Genomic DNA, 22,920 nt, shown 5'->3' with positions numbered 1-22,920 from the left:
ACACCAGCCAGTCAGCGAAGACCCATATATTCGGTGCTGGTAATGATTCCCAAGATCGAGGATTTAAATCTGCAACAAAGAGAATGTTTGGTGAATTTTATCAAGGGGAAAGACGTTATTGCCCTTCTTCCTACGGGATTTGGGAAAAGCTTAATATACCAGTTAGCCCCATTAGCAGCACATTACATATGTCACGACCAAATAGCAGCGATTGGTTAAATTTTAAAAAAAAGTACCCGCCTACTGTCGAGCGAACAAATTCGAACACTGTGAGGTCAGACGGTTTCTACGAAGTGAAACCGTCTGGTGAATCAGGCTAGGTGATGCACCCTCCACCAAAAAAGTTGCGCAGTGTACCTTTTAAGTCAGTTAACTGGTCAATAATGTCTTAGGCATTCAAACTGTTTATTTTATTTTTATTTTTGTTTGTTTTTTACACTAACAGAAAAGAAAAGGTATAGAAATAGTTTTAGGTGTGATATTAATATTAAGGGTGCGTTTATCACACTTTTACTTGTTTGAGCCCAGTTTAATTCTGATGTAAGTTTGGTTTGGTCCTGTTTTAGTCTTGGGTTGAGTTTAATTTTAATTTTAACATGGTGGAAGTGTGAACGCACTCTTATGCTAATATCAAACCCAGGCACTAATTTGAAGTGTCGATACGGAAGAAATTACTCAAAGGTTCATTGTGTAACGTTTCTGATGGATGGTTTGTCAAATGCATTACTCAATGGAGGAGATATTGCTTTCTCTCCAATGTTTCACAGTATGGCACTAAAACTTTCTATTTTCACGGAGAACAAACCAAACCAGGTTACAAGTCAGATCTGTGGAGAGGCAACCCCGCATACAGTCAGAATGCCTGTTTTTTCTAGATATTTTTGAGCTATAAAACCACGTGTAATTGAATAAATGTAAAGTAGAGCTGTTTAATGTCATCCTGTCATACAAACAAGTAGGCGATGGACCCCCAAACAAAAAGTTACATAGTGCACCTTTAAGCAGAATCAGAACTTGAATAGAATCATCATCTCTATCAAAACTTGTATTAACACTTCATAATAATAAAGAAGAAAATAGTACTACTTTGTGTTGGAAATAGCATTATGTGTGTAAAAATTTTAAGTGTGTTATATCATTGTGGTATCAAAATTGGTATCAAATATCAAGCCTTTTCTTTAGGACAGAGATCGGGTTTGAAATGTGACCCTCCTCTATTATCACTTGTACAATGTTGCATTTTTACTCCCTTTGTGTCTTAACTACATTCAAAGTATTTCTAATAGTGTTTGATTGGTTAGATTTAGGTCTATTTTTACAGTTATTCATCTTGTTGCTTTCTATTCTTTTACTGTTCTTTAATTTTGTGTCGCAACCATGAAATTTCCCCATTAGACAAATAAAATCTTTAATCTTTTATCTTTAAAATATCACTAGTGGGTGCAGTTATATGATGTATCTCAAAATCATTGGCGCCAAGCATTACTATTGATTAACATTCATTTGTACTGAGTAAACCAGGGCTATAAAACTGCTATTACCAAAAGCTGTTGTGGTTTTGGCTTGACCTTTTACACAGTGCGTTGTTTTGTGTGTTTCAGCTCTTATGGAAGCAGGCACAGTCCTTCCCCCTCTTCTCGGCCCTGGGGGAGATGGAGAGCCACATGTTTGAGTGTGTGAACCAGGAAGCCGTGCACGAGGAGCTGGAGGATGAGACGAGAAGACTCTGCGACGTCCGACCCTTTTTACCGGTCCTCAAACTCATCACGCGCAACTGTGGCAGAGCTGAGAGACTGCTGGACTCCAAGATTGGGGTGCTCATTGGGAAAGGTGAGCAGCAAAATCCAGCTCAGTTTACACCAGAACGCTCAGAGGTAAAAACGACAATATTTTATCAGAAGTGCCTTTCGTTTACACTGTGACGGCGTTTTTGGGGCTTTAAAAATGCCAAAATCTGAAACCACCCTCCAGAGTGGAAAAGTTGAATACACTTCGCCATAGAGTTTCCATCTACACTGCCCGAGACGCAAAACTCTGGTCACATACATCACCACCTATCCGCCTGGTATGCATACCCAATCAAGTTCCACACAGTCATCATATAAACGTAGCCTTAGGTTGATGACGGTCTGAACAGAAGACGCAAAGGTGGCTTCGTGTCTTCACTTTTTACTCCGCGTTTAGATGAGCGTTTTCGGGAAAAAATCTGCATGCATACGGTGACGCAAAAGTGTGTGAAATTCGATTGGGTATGCATGCCAGGTGGTGACGCTAGGTGGTGATGTATGTGGCGTAAACGCGTACACGACGTGAGCAGATCTGATCAGAGTTTTGCGTCTTTGGCAGTGTAGACAGAAATGCTACGGTGGAGAGTATTCAACTTTTTTACTCTGGAGGGTGGTTTCAGATTTTTGCATTTTTAAGCCCCAAAAACACCATCACTGTCTAAAAGAAAGGCACTTCCGATAAAATATTTTGTTGTTTTTATAAGCCAGCGTTCTCGTGTAAACAGGCCTTAGAGCACACTTCACTAACACGCATGGAATTAACTAAAACGAAACACTATGTAGTCCCACTTGAGCTGCAAGGTCAGAAATAGTCGAAAATTTGGTTCACCATATTACAGGGATTTGTGGTAGTTTTAAAGGTCTTATATTTCACAAAACTGACACTCTCGAGCTTTTAGACATGTTAAAATGTTGTTACCTCATCAAAAACATGTCCAGAGTTGTGTTTTGTTTCATTCACACATGTTTGAGTAATCCATTATTATTAGTCTGTCTACATCTCCAAAACTCTAAGCTCAAAATGATCTGTTCCACCTAGTGATCTCATGTAGTGGTAGTTTTCAAGTTAACTGCTACCTTTTACCTTTGGTTCAGTACAGAGAGGCAATTCCAGGCCTGAAATTATGGGGCACTGTATTACCACATGACATAACAAAGTAGAACAGAGTGTTTTCTGCTTGAGAGTAGAAAGCCTAATGTTAAATATGCAGGATTGGTGCTTTAAACATGTGTGAAAGAAACAACACAACTTGAGGTATGTTTGTGATGAGGAAACATTATAACATAGATCAGAACATTACGTTCATATTATCATCAGTGTTAACAGGTCATATCAGGGCTCAGTGCTCTTCTGTTAGGCAAGTCTCCATCAGCACATTCCAACATCACACCTGGTCTCTCTGTCTGGCCCCTGTCTCGTCTCCGCTGCCTGATATCAGAGCGTGAAGATTGTCTTGACGAGTTTCTGATAAGTTTCCCATCACCTGTCACTTTGTGTTATCTCCAATGAGGATTCAGCCTTTTAGAGCAGCAAGTACGATTGATCCTTTGCACTGTAAGGCCCACTCTGCCACTACCATTAGGCGTAAGAAATCATGTTGAAACTGTGTACAAATTCATTGGAAAATATATTACATGTTTAGATTTAGACTCTAGAAAACTTAATTGATTCACAAGCGAAATTATTTGGACAGTAGCTCACAGATCACAATATGTTATAATAGCCAAGAGCAACAATATAAATGGTGATAATACATTAAAAATAAGTAGCAAAAATAGCAAGAGACTGGTATCAAAATGATTGCATGTAATAATGAAAATGCAAACATGAACCAATTTAAAGGTACAGTATGTAACTTTCTGGAGATCCCATGTCAGTCGGGTTTGAGTTTCTTACTGTGACCTTACTGTAAAAATATTATGAACACTGTAAACGTACTGTAACCTTAACTATAACTGTAAAAGGGCAAGTGTCTCATTAAAAATACAAACTATTGACATTACCACTGTACTTTCTGGGTTGTCCAGTCAGCCCATGAATGTTTAACACTGGAATACTACTTTGAACACATTAAATCCAGATGTTATTCTTTGAGTCTTATGCCTGGCTTTGTAGACTGAAATATGAACTTATAACACTGGTACAAGAATCCAATGCATTTCCGTACGTGCTTTCAAGTGAACTAAGCTACAGCTTTAGAGGACTGAAATAGTGTTAGCTTAACATGTTATTAAAAAATAAAAAAAATAAAAAAAAGGAGGGGGGAGGACATTTTTAAGCTAACATCAATTTTTTTAGTTAAATAACTGTTTGTTTTTTGTCATTTTCAACATTTTTCAATTTTTTTTGGCAAATTTCTTCCTGATTAGGGTAAAAACAGGTACCATCACATCAAATTTAATTCATAAAAACATCTCATACACACTTTAAATCTCCATTTACTGTCACACTAACTCATAATCTGAATAAGTTGTATTGTCATAAGCCATATTCACGCTTTCGTTACAAACCAGGAAGACGTTTGGAAACATGCGACGACAACTTCTGGTGTAGTTACCGACACTGAGCTCACCAACCGTCTGTGATAAAACCCACTGAAGTAAATGTGATCAGTGGTAAAATGTATACTGCATATGTATGTGCTGTTTGGAATCATTTTGAATTTGGCGCCTCGTCTCTTCTAATCGCATGTACCAGTGCGCTCGAAGTTGTGTGTCAGTGGAGAAATGATGAAAACTGAGGTATGGTTGTAATTTAGATTAGCCGAACATAACGGAACGCTACAATGACATGGAGATGAATAAAACTGAGCCATTTTCTAATTTTTAGTAGATTTTGTCAGATTTACTACCGCGGACAAAGTTGTCATCGCATGTTTCCAAACGTCTCCTGGTTTGTGACATAATCGTGAATAGAGCCTATTGTCAGTGTAAAAAATTCACAAACTAGGAACATGCTTGGTCATTATGGTGCAACAGAAAACAATGAATAAAAATAAACTATTATAGAATAAAAAAGGGCATGCAGCAAAATAACGTAAAAATTAGACCTTGATTTAATTGTGAATTCAGTGCTGTTTAATTATCTATAGGAGCCTTAGCTGAATAAACGCTCATACAGATGAATGTTTCTTTTCCATCATTTAGTTTGCCATGCACATAGTCACTTTAAAAGCTAAACATGTACAGTGAATGTATTTACACCAGCCCTGCACTGGCAACCCTCCCCTTCAAAATAAACCACCAATCTTTACACCACCCGACCCTGATCTATTGACGTGCTGTTGTCATTTCAGGTCTCCATGAGCTGGACGCCATAAACGACCAGGAGGTGAAGGACTTCCGCAGTAAGATGTTCAGACTGAGTGAGGAGAGGATGCAGAAGGTGCAGATGATGAGCTGCACTGAGTGGCTGCAGGCGTCCTTCTCCCAGCAGCCAGAGATCGGACCAGGACCGGAACAAGTCAATGGAGTCTCAGACCGCACCGGAGACCTCAAAGTGACCATGCACTTCGAACAGTCACCGGTCAGTACGTCTTCTAATAAGGCTGTAGTTCTTTGGTCAATCAGTCTGTCAGTGGTGGGTCAAAATTTTTATTTATTGTAATCAGATTATTTTTTCAGGCCAAGGTTTAGTTTTTCATTTTCTGAGAGTTTCAAGTTCTCACTCAGAGTGGTCATGTGATATTGCTTTGACGTGTCCAGTCTATATTCTATACACGGAGTTGTGTTTTTGTTCATTCACATGTTTGAATAACCCTTAATTATTAGCCTGTCTACATCTCCAAAACTCAAAATGCTCTTTTCCACCTTGTGATGTCATCAAGCGTGAAGTACCATATTTTTTGGACTATAAGTCGCACTTTTTTCATGGTTTGGGTGGTCCTGCGACTTATACTCCAGTGTGACTTATATATTAAAATTTTCAGACTGACAGCTGCGAGAGGGCTCTCTATGCTTATGTATCAGTTTTCTAAATAAATAAATATGTATATAAATAAATAATAAAGAAATATGCAGCAGAAAACAGTAATCGTGCAGGAGAAAGAAAGTTTGGAGTAAGCGAGAAACTTGTGAGAGACTGGCGGAAAGCGGGGACTGAGAAACACAGCTTCACGGTAACAAGGAGGGTGCACCATGCAACTTTCCAGGAAGTCATTGGCTGGATTGACAAAGCCTGGACTTCAGTGACAGAAGCTCAGAAGTGACACAGAGGATGAAAAATCCAATGGATTCAATGGATTTAGTGATTTGGAGAGAGATCGAGGGTTTGGTAAACTTACGTTGTTTATGCTATAGTTATCTGAATAACTGTTAATATGTTACGTTAACATATCAGACGCCTATTCAGCCTGTTGTTCTTTATTCTAATGTTGTTACTATAACTTGCCTTTCATGTCAGTTCCTGGTCCCTGATTTTATAAAGTAAATTATCCCCAAAAAAGTGCGACTTATACTCTGGTGCGACTAAAAATATGGTAGTTTTCAAGTTAACGGCAACCTTTAAGCTTTTGTTCAGCAGAGATTGGCAATTCCAGTTCTGAAATTAGCCAAATTATTGCTGTGAAGGTGTATGGAGTTTAAAAACAGAAAACAGAAAAACAGAGTGGAGCACATCCTGTATTATCACATGACATCACAAGATGGAAAAAAGTGTGTCCAGTTTGTGGGGGGAAAAAAGAAAGAAAAACTCAACTCGGGGTATGTTTTTGATGAGGAAACAACATTATCACATAGATCAGAAAATAGCATAATATGGGCCCTTTAAGCTGCTTTAGACGTAATTTAGACATAATTAGCCACAATCTTTGTCCGCCTATTCTCCAGAGAGGAAAATAAGATGCACTGGATGTTACACTGAGATCTTCAAATTTGTTATTGTCCCCAAAGAAAAAGACAATATATTATGAGTAATGTGATATGTCCCAGCCCTGGTATACATTATGTTTGTATGACGAATCAATTACTGGAGAATAAACCAGGTTAATCCTGCTGTATGTAATATATATGAAATGTCAAGTAGAGATTAGATGAATCATAGTTTTTAAGTGTGCTCTTTTGTAGAATTGAAATAATTGGTACAGGAATGAGGTTGGGCCTCCGTATTAATTAATCTCAGTTGTTGATTCAATATAAATATAAATAACGAGGGATGGGACGAGGTCTTGTGAGACAGGGTAGTGCACACATGTGAAAAATGACCTTGTGAGATTTTTTCCACATGAGTTTACATTTGGATTGGACAAAAAAGGGTTTAACTGCTGGAGAGTTACACCTCTTGGGAAGTTCCAAGGAGCAGTGCTGCCATGACAACAAAATAATTTAATAAAATGAATCAAAACCTTTTAGGCCAAAATTATTAACTTGAGTGTTATACATTATCTAAAAACTTTCTCATTCTTTTGTCTTGCCTTATCTTGTGAAATTTGGTCTTGTCCCACCCCTATAAATAACAAAAATGATTCTAAACTCAAATACCATAATGAAAAAAAGCCTCCAAACTACATACTTTTTCTTCCACAAGATTGGTCACTGCTTAATAAAAGACCAGACCAAGACCAAATCAAAACCAAAGCTCACAATTCATTTAGTTTTTGTATTAATTGCACAACCCCATTAAACATTAGCCTGATTTATCAGACGGTTTTACTTTGTGGAAACTGTCTGATCTCACAGCATTAGAATTTGTTTGCTTGACTGTAGGTGGGTACTTTGTTTAAATTTAAATCGCTGCTATTTGGTCATGACATATGTAACGCGCTGCTAACGGGGCTAACTGGCATATTGAGCTTTTCCCAAATCCCGTAGGAAGGAGGACAATAACGTCTTTCCCTTGATTAAAATTCACCAACCATTCTCTTTGTTGCGGCTTTAAATCACCGATCTCGGGAATCGTTGCCAACACAGAATATATGACTCGCTGATGCCCGGACTCGCACTACCGGGGTATTTGCGAACTGTCTAGTGTATTCCAGTTCCTGACCTAGTCACTGGAGAAAAATGAAATTGAGTGGAGGGACTAGGTAGCGCCAGCCTGGCTAACTAAATGTCCCATAGTACTCTAAATTGACTCTTGTGAGCTTAAAGCCATGTTAGAATGTAGGGATATAACGGTCTCCAAATCTCTCGGTACGATATTTTTACAATGTGCATCTCACAGTACTATTTATCGTGATATTTTGTAGAGGCTCACAAAATTGTAAATAAGCTACTTTTTCCTCTTAAAATGCCTTGACAAGACTTAACCTAAAGAACTAAGATTTAAAAGTGCTTATAATAGTTATTTCTTCATGTAGTCGGCGCTGAAATGGAGCAAAGGATCATGATCCTCTGTCTTTTTTATTTATTTTTTAATTTTTTAGCTATTTCTGCACCATGACTATTCATTTAAGCAAAGAGACTTGTAATTCGATATATTGTGATGATCTACTGTATTATTGTGAGAACTTTGACTATACGATATCACAATATTGCAGTTATTGTTACATCCCTATTAGAATGTTGTTAGCTTCTCAAAAACATACCTGGAGTTGTGTTTTGTTTCATACACACATGTTTGAGTAACACTTTATTATTAGTCTGTCTACATCTCTGAAGCTCAGAATGCTCTGTTCCACCTTGTGATGTCATGAAGCAGTAGTTTTCAAATTAACAGATACCTTTTTACCTTTTGTTCAGTAGAGATTGACCATTCCAGATCTGAAATGATTCAAATGAAACATGTGCGAATGAAACAAAACACAACTCCAGGTATGTTTTTGATGAGAAAACATTAGACAATAAATCAGAAAATAGCATAATATGGGCCCTTTAAGTAATCCTCAACTGTACTACTGAGTTCAAGGGGGATAACTGACAAACATAACTCTAGTTCAGACTTTTGCAAGGCTAATGTCTCTAAATAACACTGGGACAATACAGCCTTGTTTTGAGTGGCAGAGTGACCATGTGACTCCTACACCCCTCACACAAACTCACACTCATTCAGCTCTTGTTTTTGGACGCTGTGCACATTTCACGTGACAGAATCCAACTTGTGGGTCATGTGACGATGCAAAGTGGGTCAAAACCATCAGAGAAATTGTGCCACTACCGCCTCTCTGCTCCTATGATTAAAATGGACCTCATTTCTCCATTGCTCCCTCTTTACCTCCTCTCTGCTGTCTCTTTCATTCTCTCTTTATTTCTCTCTCACTGCATCTGTCTCTCTGCATCACGCTCTCTCCATCTCTCTGTCTCTACATCTCTTTCATTTGCTCTTTGCAACTCTCTCCATCTCTCTCTCTCTCTCTCTCTCATCTCTCCATCTTTCTTCCTCTCTCTGCAACTCTCATCATTTCTTTCTCTTTTTTCTCACTTTCTCTCTCTCTCTCTCTGCATCTCCCTCTCTCCATCTCTTTCCACTCTCCTTCTGTCTCTCTTGTGTCTTTCCCTTTCCTTTTTCATAACCCCCTCTCTCTCTCTCTCATCTGTCTCTACATCTCTCTATCTTTCATTCGCTCTCTCCATCTCTCTCTCTCTGTGCATCTCCATTTCTCTCTCTCCACTCTTTCTCTGTCTCTCATGTCTTTCTCTCTCTCACACTCTCTCTCACTCTCACTCTGTCTCTCCCTCTCTCTCATTACCCTCTTTGTCTATTCTTTATCTGTCTTTCTCTGCCTCCTCTTTCTCTCTCCATGTATCTCTCCCCACCCATCTCCTGTCTCACATTTTCTCTTCGCTCTCCCCTCTCTTGCTATTGTGTTCTCTTTATCTCTGCTTCACTCTCTTTATCTCTCCTCACTCATATGTCTTTCTCCCTCACTCTCCATTCCCTTTATCCAACACCATCTTTTTTTTTTTTTGTCTCTCTCTCTCTCTCTCTTTCCCCTCTCTTCTCTCCCACTTCTTGTCTTTGACAGAAAAGGAGAGAGAGACTGGATAGAAAGATCAAGGGAGTCAGTGCCTTTCTCTTCTCCTTCTCTTCTCTTTCTCTTTTTCCTTTATCTGTCTCCCTCTTTCTCTCCCGTTTCTGTCTTTCATTCTCATCTCCTTTCCCTACTTTCTCTCTCTCCTCTTTCTCTTTCCCTTTCACTCTCACTCTCCATCTCAATCTCTCTCTGCTGTCTCTCTCTCTCTACATCTCTTTCTCTCTGCAACTCTCTCTATTTCTCTCTCCATCTCTCTCACTGTATCTCTCTCACTGCATCTCTCTCCATGTCTAATCTCTAGCTCTGTCTTTCTCTCTGCAACACTCACCATTTCTTTTTCTCTTTTTCTCTCTCTCTGTCTCACTGTCTGTCTCTCTCTCTCCTGTCTTTCTCTTTTCTCTTTCTCTACACCCTTTCTCTTTTGTTCTCATTACTTTGCCTATTCTTTATCTTTCTCTGCCTCCTCTTTCCTCTTTGTATCTCTTCCCCTCCCATCTCCTGTCTCATTTTTTTCTCTTCACTCTCCCCTCTCTTGCTATTGCATTTTCTTTCACTCTCCTTCACTCTTTATCTCTCCTCACTCTTATTTCTTTCTCCTTCACTATCTATCCCCTTCATCCAGCACCATAAGTTTCTTTTTTTTTTGTCTCTCTCTCCACCTCTCTTCTTTTTCTGTCAGTGTCTTTCTCATCTCCCTCTTTCTCTCCCGTTTCTGTCTTTCATTCTCATCTCCTTCCCCCACTTTCCCTTCTCTCTCTTCTCACTCACTCACTCTTTTACCACCACCTCTCCCTCCTCTTCCTCTCCCTCCTCTCCCTCATCTTCCTCATCTTCCTCCCTCCATCTGCGTGTTATCAAAAATAAAGTCATTTAATAATATTACAGCATCTGGTCAGGCCTCTGCAGACTCTGACTATCTGCTCCGATCAACATCATAAAAACAAGACTCCGTGATAAAACCATCTGGGCCAGTCAGCTCAGGTGGACGACAACTGGAAGTAGGCCTCTAGAAGAAAAGCCACGTAAGAAAAGAGCAGAAACGCACACAGTTTAGCCCAAAATGATATATAACCACCCAAGACACAAACCTGGACATGTGTTGTATGAAGATTTAAAAGGCTTGCGTCATTTTCATTGCAAGAAACCCCAATTATTTTAGAGTAGGGTAAAATACGAGCATGAAACTTTCGACCTTTTCATGCACGCCACCTGCCTGCCCAGCTCTGATAACCCCGTGTGCGTCTGTGTGGTTCTTGTTTCCGGGGCGACGCACACATTCACACACACACAGTTGGAGAGATCATGGAAATGTTCTGATGCTGCGTGACGTCCATTGAAAGCAGTGCGGACAGACTGTGTGTACGGGACATTCTGTATCTCGTGAAGGGTTTTGTGCTCGTTTCTGGACTGTTAACACTTGGCGTCGTGTTCCAGTGCACATCCCCACGTCTGTATTTTAGTCAGCAATTTATCGTACTTCAAAATGTGTGATCGTGACAGGCCTAGCCATATGCCGCAGCTTATCCTAACTAAGCTCCCCTCTCTGCCTGTGCTGTTCAGGACTCTGCCAGTCTGAAGGTGCCGCTGACCTACACTCCCTCCGAGCTGATGGAGATGGCCATGAGGAAGTGGCTGACCACGCACGGCCCTGAAGATGAGGCCAGCAGGGGGCAGTACTTCCTCAGGATCAGTCACTCTCTGGAGTTCCTTTGTGGAGACCACCCTTTAATCCAGTACAAGGTCAGTAACTATGGTGATGTCCTATCTCATGTTTCCCTGCCTTCTTAATTCAACACCGGACATGATTGACAGCTGTGGACTAAAGGAGTCAAGGTAACGTTATTGAAATATTTTAGTACAGATGGGTTTATAGAATATAACATTAAAAACTTCATTTTATTTTAAAATCTATTATGTTTACCAACTGACGAGAGGATTAATGGTTTAAACCTTGTTCTACTGGCAGGACATGATGTTACTTTAGGATATTTTTTCAGTAAATCATATTACAATAGGCAGTTTAGTGTGACAATCTGTTGAAAACCTGGCAAAGATCCCAGATGGGATTGAGAGAAACCCAACGGATTAAAAAAGTATAATTTGTACCAATTTTGTCATTTTGTGTGTGCAGTACATCCGGACATGTGTCCAAGCCAAAGAGTCTCCTCACCTGACCCTGGTCCACAGCAGCACCATCAAAGAACTGTTCGACAAAGAGATCTGCGCCATCAGAGCCGTGGTCAGCCGCAAGACCTGCACCTTACCCCTCCCTCTACCTCCCAAGAGACGCCCTCTCACGGTGAGCACCCTGCACTGTTTTAGTTGAGCTAAATTTAAAGGTGCACTATGTCACTTTTCTGCCAGGGGTGTGTCACCTGCTTGTCTCCACGCAGATGGTATTGCTGCCAGGAATATTCCATAGTATGGCAATGAACTTCTGTCTCCATGGAGACAAGCAGATAACATCAACAGGCCAGTTTACAAGTTGAGTCTTTGGAGCATGTTTCAAAGTATTTTCTTTCCAATAAAAACACCTGTTATGTAAAGATTCATGAGCATTCTGAGAAAGCAGTATATCATCTCCTTGGGGACATGTAAATGGCAAACCCTCCACTATAAAATTTACACTGTAAACCTTTAAAGACTTTTCATCACATTTAAAGCTTTTACTTTTTATCACAAAGTTTAGATTAGCTATCCTCCTTATCCTTTACCAAATAAGATTACAGTATGATCATCTTGTTGACTATTATAGTTATCAAAGTGTGTCAAAGATGAAGGGATTTCATCGGGTTGCTGGTCATGGTCCCTCAGATTGCTCAAATCAGATTTTGTGGATTGTATGCCATTTAAATAATCCTAAAGGTCCAGAAATCAGATTATAATAAAATGCTGGTGTCCATGTAAAAGAGCCAGTGATAAGGCAGTGGTAATTAGTTATAAGGTAGGTCAGTCTTGTTCAGTTCTTATTTTGTTAGTTCTGGTTTGTGATGAGGTAGAAATGTGATTTGATTCTTTTTATATAGTGTCTTTTTATATAGTTTTGTAAAGTTCACACACAAAAATATCTTATGGTCCTGTATTACACAAAGCTGACCATTTTTAATCATGTTATAATGTTGTTATCTTCTCAAAAACACAACCTAAATATACAGGGTTTGCGTGTTAAACATGGGTGAATGAAACAAAACACAACTCCAGGTATGATTGTGATAATACATTATAATATCGATTAGAAAATGACATAACATGGCCCCTTTAAATCTTTTAATCTTGAGTTGATGGAGAGATCCATTTTAGTTAGCTGAATGTGGTAATTACTTAACCAGATCTAGGTCATTAAAAACAGACTTACATAATTGTCCGTAGGTGTAACAGATAGCATCTTGTATTCACATAATTGTTACAACAATGGACTCTTTCTTTTATTGAGCCACCTGCATAGAGCCAAGCAGGTGAGGAAGAGGAGGAGGCCAGGGGAACAAGTGGCACCTGTATTTAAGAATGGCTTTACTCAAGTCTGCTATACACTCTCAAAATAACAGTGTTTCCTGATACAATTGACTAGTATTGGCAATTTTAGTTGAGCTTTTGTATTTGGATTGCTTATTTCAGTATAGATTTCTGACTTATTTCAGTACATTTTTCTTCATGCAAAACTTTTTTTCTAATTAATAACAATTTACTTAAACTGGTACATAATTTAACTTTCAACAAGATAAAATATGTCTTGAAATTATCTGAAGTAGGTATGAGCAGATTGGGGGGAAAAAGATCAGTGGTGTAGCATTATAATTTGCTCTCTTCACTGGTCAAACACACATAATATAATTTGAATGGAAATTAAAAAAAAAATACAAAAATATATGGGTATACATGATCATTTAAAGTGGCTGTAATAACTGTTTTCATTTTATATTTTTTTTAAATTTATTTAAATTTATTTTTATTTCATGTCAACATTCAATATAAAAACAATATATTTAAACAAGTCAAATATTCTCGACAAAATAAGTGACGTCTATAACTGGTAGTAATTAATATTCGTTTTACTTACTAAAGGTCCTGTATTACATGAAATCAACTTTTGCGAGCTTTAGGCCAGAAGTTGTGTTTTGTTTCATTCATACATTTGAGTAACTCTGCATGATTAGTCTGTTTAAAGCTCAAAATGCTCTGTTCCACCTTGTGATGTCATGAAGCTGTAGTTTTCAAATTAACAGCTGCACTTTACATTCAGTTCTGTAAAGACTGGAAATGGAAATGAAATTATCCAAATGATTCTTGTGAAGGTGTGAATGTTGAAAGAAGAACTTAGCCTAAATATTCCAGGTTTGTGGGTTAAACATGTAAATGAAACAAACACGACCCCGGGTATGATTGTGATGAGGAAACAACACTACAACAGCAGATCGGAAACTAACGTAACATGGGCCCATTAAGGATGACCCGTTTTCCAGTGGCTTGTGAAGAGCGGTTCCCCCTCAGGTACACGGTGACATCACTCATCTCTGCGTGTGTCCTGTTCAAATGTCAGCTTCATTTAATTGGCCTTCATTAGGCAGTCACCCTGGGATCTAAGTGGCCACTGCAGAGCTGCTCCCTCGAGTGGAGGGCTTTTGGGGGTTAGTATGAGAAATATTATACAGACCAGTGTTGGAAGGAAGAAGTCAAAGCCTCAATACTAACCAAAAACTTAATTGGTATCAAAATTAGATCCTTATTTGAGCAGATATCAATATAAAAAATGTATTAATTAAACGATAAATGCCAAATAGCATTTAAGAATTAATGGGAGCCTATTACACTATTTTCTGATCTGTTGTTTCCTTATCAAAATCATACCTGGAGTTGTACCTGGACCCTGCATATTTAGGCTGAGTTCTTCTCTCAAACGGAAGATGCTGTTAACATGAAAACCAGAGGTGGGGACTTGCAAGTCGTGACTTGGACTCAAGTCAGACATGAGTCACTATTTTTAGGGGCTTGAGACTTGGTTTGATAAAATGGACTTAGACTTGGGACTTGGGACTTAGACTTGAAGGTCAGTGACGTGGGACTTGACTTGGACTTGAGGCCTGTGACTTGAGAAAACTTGAGAAGCACTTTTAAATCTGAATTCTTTCTATTCTGAGTGTAATGATTCACACTAAGATCTTGTCAAGATATTTAAAAAAGAAAAAAATAACATTTCTACAACTCTTACATAGTCTATAAATACTCATATAAATATATTATGATTTTTTTTGTACAATTTAAAACATTTAAATTTTTAAGATTAAAATTCATAAATTGCGAAAAAAAAAAATTCTAAGCTATATTTGGTTTAAAGACTTAAAATGACTTGAAGCTCAAAGCAGATGACTTGGACTTGACTTGGACTTACGAGCCAGTGACTCGAGACTTAACCTGGACTTGCCTGTCTTTGACTTGACTTGGACTTGAGGTCAAAGACTTGAAACTTTAGACTTGCAAAACAACTACTTGGTCCCACCAAGTAGTTGTTTTGCAAGTCTAAAGTGAAGTCTGATGAAAACTACCCCTTCATGACATCACAAGATGGAATAGAGCACAAGCTTTGGAGATGTAAACATAACTCATACCAACATTGCTCAAACATGTGCGAATGAAACAAAACATAACTCCATGTACGTTTTTGAGGAGGGAGCAACATTTCGACATGACATAAATTTCACAGGAGTCAATTGTATTGAGTTTAGGACTTTTAAAATGACTTTATCTCAATCAGAATTAATAGCACAACCCTGCTTAAATTATGTCCTAAGTTAAAGATACATTAATTTTTAATTGTCAATGATCAGCTTGGGTCTTTTTAATGCAGTGGGCTACAATCTTCTTTCCTCTTTACAATCCAGTTCAGAAAATGATATATATTGTTTTTAATTATGGCAGTTAAAATTCTATATTGTTTATGTTCATGAAATTAACTCTGAAAGACATTTTTATTTATTTTAATGAGAATAAAATATAATCTTTTTTTTTTTTTTTTTTATATTACCCAGCCCTTGTAAACTATCTTGCAAGCACTCTGCAATATCTTGAAATCATTGAAATCTTGTACATCATTAGATTTTCAATGTTTGCAGTGTGTAAGATAACTGTGATAATGCTTCAGCTTGACCCTGTATCATCAGAAATCAAACCCCGATATATTTTAATATTAATGACTTTTCGATACTGGATACTTCCTTACAAAGATAATATTTAAACTTGCCGTAATGTGATCTGCAGAAACAGATCTGCAGAGAGGTAAAATGCAGAGACACAGGCATTTCCACAGATAACGGCATACCGCAAGAGAGGTACGAAAACAGGAAGTCAGAACTGCGATTGGCTGTCTGTGGTCATGTGTACTCGGTTTGTCCTGCTGACACTCACAAATCTCCAGAGTGACATCACAGTGACCTGAATGACCTCATGTGTGTTTATGGTTTGAAATAGTTGACAGCTTTTTTTTATTTTGGTTTTTGCACCCTCTGAAAATATTTATTCAGATATTAACTCTGTCGGCTACAATGAGCATCTAAAAACGGCTTAAAACTATGAAAACTAACACTCAAATGTGTGGTATTTGTGGTACATATTGTATACCACAAATACCATATAAGTGAAATGTTACTGGCTATTATAGCACTTACTGAAAAATAGTCCTATGACCTGTTTATAATTATTCTTAAAGGTGCACTGTGTAACTTTTCCTCACCTGCTTGTCTCTATATTCCACAGTAAGGCTTATAAACTTATCGATACCTTGGATTTTATTGCTCAGAAATACAGTACTTTGACCTTCTTACTATGAGTGGGATTGCCTCTTCATAGATCTGAGCTGTGACTTGGCCTGGTGACATCTTGTGTTGGTTTCCAGGGAGTTGGATATGTTTAGCGCCATATACTGTGCAACACTCTAGACAACGCTAGACCAGAAAAGTTGAGCAGTGCACCTAAGACCAAGATTTAAACAACTGTCTAAAATGTGTTGTTTTTAATAATTTAACCTTTTGTGTTGTTGTTTTCTCCCTCAGCAAATCCAAACATGCGTGTGGGATGTACCAAGCTCGTTTAAGATTGTTCTAGTAAATGCAAGCAAGGTGAACGCAGAGGAAACGGCCAAGGTAAATATCAGCTATACTCTATACACTTCCATAAGCGTAACAAGTGTTTTAATATGCAAAGGAATAATTCAGCAAGTAAATGTATGTTTTGTTTAGTTAAAGGTCCAATACAAGTCCTGTTTGTTTTATATTATGAAAAAATACAGGTGGAACTCGATTAAAAGAATTTATCGAATTAATTGCAGGCTTCATACTTAAATAATCTCAGTTAATTGCATAACGGTATTTGCCTTATTCATTTTCTTTCTGAAGCCCGTCATTTGTTCAAGTTTGGGCTACTCACACTTCTTGTTTGTACTCGGACCAGAACTGCTCACGCCAACAGCTCCAGCAGTTACTGCGCAGCGAGCGCAGTAACTGCTGGAGTCATATGTTTTGCATTTAAATAGTATTGTAGGGTTGAGGTGTTTCTGTGATATGCAAACTCTTTTCTGCCGCCTTTGTCAATACTTTCATCAAGTAGTTTTTTGAATAGAAGCACTTTCATGCTCCGCTGTTGTAGTCGGAACTGTGTGCGTCAGTATAATTGGCATACCACAACATGATGCACTGACAAACATTCTGTGTAAAATGCGTTAATATTTTTAATGCATTATTCTCTTGGTAATTAACTGATCATAATTAATACACTAATGTCCCACCCCTAGTAAAAAATTACAAACATTGTGGAGGGTACTTACCATTATTGCCACAGTGAAAAACCAAACACATTTTTAAAATCTCATTTTCTCTCTCTTTTTTTTTTTAATCTAATACTTTTTAACTGCACAATGAATTAGGTGTGATTTTAAAATGTACTCAGTAGGTTGAATTTAGAAATGAAATTGTAATAACAATATTATTCACTTAGCCAGTTACATTGCCATACATTGTTGTGTTATCCTGTCATGTTGCACAGGTGCATAACAATAAAAAAAAAGTAATTTAATTTTACACTTTATTATTTTGTTAACCCGATAAACACCATATTGCTTTATTCTGCTATGGTATTCCCTGTATCTCAGTATATAATTGTCCTGTGATATACTTGGACTAAGATTTAGACTAGTCAAATAAGACATAATTATATGTGTATATGTACAAGTCAAAATAGAATAGAAAGATAAGTAATAAAATAAAATCACAGGTTCATACAAGAGGTCATATGAAGACAGTGCAGCAATGATATGATTATTGACAGGACATAGGGTTAACCATTACATAAGGGTGAGAGAATAGAATGGACTGATTAAAGGAGAGAAGGGCAGAGACCATGAAAGAAAGAAAAACGGCAAGAGAGATATTGAGATTACAAGAATTCCAATACTATGCGTTTTTCATCTCCCATCTCTAGTGGGGGGTCATTACAGTATAAAACCTTCATGCTGTGATGTTGTACAGGTGCAGGTGAGGGCGGGGCTGTTCCATGGGGCGGAGCTTCTGTGTAAACCTGCCGTGAGCAGTGAGAGCAGCGGCCGCTCGGAACACACCTGGAAGGATAGCACTTTAGAGTTTGACATCTCCGTGTGCGACCTGCCCAGGATGACCCGCCTCGCCATCGCCATCTACGCCGTTATGGACAAGGTCAAGAAGCAGAAGTCCACCAAGAACCCCCACATCAACAAGTACCAGACCATACGCAAGTCCGGCAAAGTGGTAAGAAGAGACCAGTTTAACCATTGTATTACTTCACGACCCAATTTAGCCTGATTCATCAGCCGGTTTCACTTTGTGGAAGCCATCTGACTTTGCAGCATTAGGATTTGTTTAGTCGATGGTAGGCGGGTACTTTTTTTTATTTAACCAATCGCTACTATTTGGATGTGACATATGTAATGCGCTGCTAACGGGGCTAACTGGTATATTCAGTTTTTCCAAAATCCCATAGAAAGAAGGGCAACAACATCTTTCCCTTTGATAAAATTCACCAAACATTCTCTTTGTTTCGGCTTTAAATCCTCAATCTCGTGAGTGTATTCCAATTCCTGACCTAGTCGCTGGAGAGAAATGAAAGCCTGACTAGCCCCAGTCAGCTTGTCTTCATGGACTTGTTTGGAATGTGCCACAACATGGCATTAATCGTATCTATCTCAAGTATATTAAAGATGAAACGTCATGATGAATATTTTAATCAGATTGGTCAAAGTGTCACAATAGAGGAACAAGCTGAAAAAACAAACTTTTGCTACATCTACTTGAGAGAAAAGCACAGACATCTACCCTGTTCACAAATATAGTCCATATTCCCACTAAAACTGTTGTGGTTCACCCACCTGTGGGCAGCCCTGATCACACTGCCCAGAGCATGCCGAGATGCATTCTTCTGAGTTTGTGAATTCAAATATCATGAGAATCCATCTTATAGAGAGGTTAAATAGAATAGACTGTTGATCCCTATATTTTCTGCTAATCATTATTTTGTTCTGTTCAGCTTTACCCTATAGCCTGGGTCAATACAATGGTGTTTGACTATAAAGGCCATTTGAAGACTGGAGACATCATCCTTCACTGCTGGTCTTCATTTCCTGGTAAGAAAAACCCATGTTGTGAAAGTCCATTAGAACATTATGACATCATTTGAAGTCCTCTTCCTTTTCCAATCATGTTGTGTTTCCTGAACAGATGAACTTGAAGAGATGCTGAACCCAATAGGAACAGTTCAGACAAACCCGTACACTGAGAACGCCACAGCGCTGCACATCAGCTTCCCTGAATACTTACCACACTCCATCGTCTTTCCTCCGTTTGACAAGGTGAGAAACAAGCGGCAATTTTAACAGTTTTGAGGAAATCACAACTAGGAATAAACATGCCTCCTGCTTTTGCACTAATGCATAAAAGCACCAAAACAAATTTTCTTTTATGTAATAGGTTACTGTAACATGTGTGGTATTTTGCATCCTGCTTGTTTCTGATATTGCTTTGTCCACTGTATAAAATCTATATTTATTATTTTATTTTATACTGTGGAACATTACTGGCAAAGCAATAACATCTTCGTAGAGACAAGCAAGTGGTGGATCCCCAGTCAGAAAACCAGAAAACGTACAGTCCCTGACAAAAGTCTTATCCATTTTGTAGAAACAAAAGCTTATAACCTGACTTTAAATTAATCGATTGGTTTTAGAAATGTCTCATATGAAAGCTAAAACCCTCCCAAATTATGCTCAATATACTAAAATAAATTTGCTTCACTGAAGAAAGATTGATCATTTAATGAACACAGAAAGGTCAGATTTTGGCAAGACAAAAGTTTTGTCGCCTACAGAAAATTTAACAAATAATTTACTTCAAATACAAAAATATGTTGCATAACGTCAGTGAATTAAGTAGTGGTGCTGTGAGATCCATATTTAATATCTTGTATGACTTCCATGAGCTTGAAGGACGCATCCATGCGGTTCCACAATGATTCATACAATTTGTTGATGAAGTCATCAGGAATAGCAAAGAAAGCGTCTTACATGCCTCCCAGAGTTCATCAAGATTCTTTGGTTTTGCCTTCCATGCTTCCTCTTTCATTCTACCCCAGACATGCTCAATGATGTTCATGTCTGGTGACTGGGCTGGCCAGTCCTGGAGCACCTTGATCTTCTTCGCCTTGAGAAACTTTGATGTAGAGATAGAAGTATGTGATGGAGCACCATCCTGCTGCAAAATTTGACCCTTTTATGGTTGGGAATGTAAGAGGAGCTAATACTTCTTGATATTTTAGGTTATTGATATTGCCTTCCACCCTGCAAATGTCTCGCACACCCCCATACTGGGTGTAACCCCAGACCATGATTTTTGATGATGATTCCGCCACCAAACTTAACTGTGTTCTGGGTGAATCTTGGATCCATGCGGGCTCCAGTAGGTCTCCTGCAATATCTGCGTCGACTGTGATGTAATTCAACCGAGGATTCATCTGAGAAATCCACCTTCTGCCACTTTTCCAGTGTCCATCCTTTTAGCAGGCTGTGGGCCTTGGCAAATGCCACACGTTTTTTTAATTGCCTTTTGTTTAGTGCTGATTTCTGTGCACTGATTCGACCATGAAGGCCATTTCGAGACAGAATTCTACAAACTGTTGTGGTTGACACAGGGATTTGAGGTGACCAGGCCTGGTGGAGCTCTGCTGCAGTGGAAAAGGGGCCTTGGATTTTCGAATCAACAAACGGTCCTCCTGAGCAGTTGTCTTGCGGGGTCTGCCGGACCTGGGCTTGTCAAAAACATCTCCAGTCATTTCAGATCTTTTTCTTATTCTTTGTACTTGACGCTGAGACACATTGAAGGTGTCACCACCTCAGCAGTGGATCTGGTCTTCAGCCTCTTGATAATTAACGCTTTGGTCTCAGGGTGGATCTTAGGCATGTTGTCAGAGGTCAAGTTGCAGTTGATGTGAAGGTCTGGTGTGCTGGGGTTCTTTTTATACACACCCACTAATTGATTAATCAGTAACTGATCACAGGTGAGGCTGTAATCTAGGATTGGGTGCATCATATGACAAGGCGACAAGACGACAAGACTTTTGTCTTGCCAAAATCTGACCTTTCTGTGTTCATTAAATGATACATTTTTCTTCAGTGAAGGAAATTTATGTTAGTATATTGAGCATAATTTGGGAGGGTTTTAGCTTTTATATGAGACATTTCTAAAACCAATCGATTAATTTAAAGTCAGGTTATAAGCTTTTGTTTCTACAAAATGGATAAGCGACAAGACTTTTGTCAGGGACTGTATATAGTACACCTTTAAGTATAAGTGTAGCAGATTTGTGGCTATGATAATGTTTGCAGTTTTGTTTTGCTTGGTTTTGCTCTTCTGCCAGCTACTGTAACTAGGAAACATACTGTATATTCTGACACATCTGTGACACATTTGGAGATACTTTACATTTCCGATTCCAATGCTAGAGCTTTAAGTATCTGCCAATACCCGATGTCAACTGATACCAGTGTAGAGACTAAAAACAGCATTTATTTCCTTAAACCAAAAGTAAAATAAGACTAAAACAGTCTGTCAAAGTGTGTTAAGTAGCTGTTATTTATAACTGTTATTTATCTCTCTCTAGTAATGACTTTGTATGAATGAAAATTGAAACTTTCTGGCCCAACTATGAGCAGTAAATAGTAAAATCAATTTAAATGGCCATACCAGCTTGTCAAAACCTGATCCCGTCAGATCTCAGAAGCTAAGCAGGGCCGGGCCTGGTTAGTACTTGGATGGGAGACCACTGGGAAAATCAGGTGCTGCAGTTGGACACCAGTCACAAAAACTGTTGTTGTGTCCTTAGGCAAGACACTTCCTCCACATTGCCTAGTATGAAAGTGGTGTGTGCGTGAGTGATGGTGGTGAGGGACTGATGGCGCCAATTGGCATGGCAGCCACGCTTCAGTCAGTCTGCCCCAGGGCACCTGTGGCTACAATAGTAGTTTACCATCACCGGGTATAGAGTGAATGAATAATGCTGAATAATGCTAAGCGTCTTTGTGACATAAGACTTACTTATTCAACCAGAATATTTGCTGAACCAATATTTGGAAGTTGATATCTGATACAGCACATTTTTCAGTATCAGAAACTATATCCGGTTTCAGTATTTTTATTTTTTTGTTTTTTTTCCTTCTCTTTGCTTGTAGGTGCCACCTGCTTGTCTCCATAGTGATATATCAGTTGAATGCCATGGAACATTGAACATTCTAGCCAAAGCAATAACATGTCTGTGGAGACAAGTTGTTGGCATACGCTTCAACAGTACAAATACATAATAATATTTACGTTATAATACTGCAGTTGTTTTGTTGGAGATATATAAAATTAGGATATACATGTATATTAAATGGCTTTAATACAGACTATAAAGCTCTTTTTGGTTATTTTTTGTTAACATTGCCCACCTCTATAGCGCATCTTTAAATGTTGATATAAACTGAGTAAACTTGACTAGCCTTTGCCTTGGCCAGTGGCTCTCCCTGCTTTCTAATGGGAGCAGGTGATTATGATGGAACAGAGGCTGGTGAAGTGGAAGGATGGAAACACACTCAGCTTAATGGGGCTTTTAGGACAAGGCTGTTCTGTGCGTATTCACCTGGAGCCCATGTAATGTATTTTTATTTTTTTTATTTT

General features: G+C 38.5%; 1 protein-coding gene and 1 pseudogene across 3 annotated transcripts in view; both read left to right on the top strand.

Moving 5' to 3' along the window:
* The window catches only part of pik3cb (phosphatidylinositol-4,5-bisphosphate 3-kinase, catalytic subunit beta), a 116,964-nt gene that overhangs the window by 70,471 nt on the left and 23,573 nt on the right, over positions 1-22,920 (top strand). For all 3 annotated transcript variants that reach the window (XM_020917491.2, XM_055148095.1, XM_055148096.1), the window contains exons 4-11: positions 1,602-1,830; positions 5,084-5,313; positions 11,258-11,437; positions 11,829-11,996; positions 16,741-16,830; positions 18,211-18,465; positions 19,241-19,337; positions 19,432-19,562. In XM_020917491.2, the coding sequence (XP_020773150.1) occupies positions 1,602-1,830; positions 5,084-5,313; positions 11,258-11,437; positions 11,829-11,996; positions 16,741-16,830; positions 18,211-18,465; positions 19,241-19,337; positions 19,432-19,562 (1,380 nt within the window). The remainder of the gene's footprint in view (positions 1-1,601; positions 1,831-5,083; positions 5,314-11,257; positions 11,438-11,828; positions 11,997-16,740; positions 16,831-18,210; positions 18,466-19,240; positions 19,338-19,431; positions 19,563-22,920) is intronic.
* LOC129407320 (5S ribosomal RNA) lies at positions 21,937-22,052 on the top strand (annotated as a pseudogene).

The sequence above is a fragment of the Boleophthalmus pectinirostris genome, unplaced genomic scaffold (genome assembly GCF_026225935.1).
Source record: "Boleophthalmus pectinirostris isolate CB_2022bp ecotype Guang Dong unplaced genomic scaffold, ASM2622593v1 HiC_scaffold_9, whole genome shotgun sequence".
NCBI lineage: Eukaryota > Metazoa > Chordata > Actinopteri > Gobiiformes > Gobiidae > Boleophthalmus > Boleophthalmus pectinirostris.
Note: the sequence above shows the minus strand (reverse complement) of the source record. Positions and strands in the feature narration are given on the sequence as shown.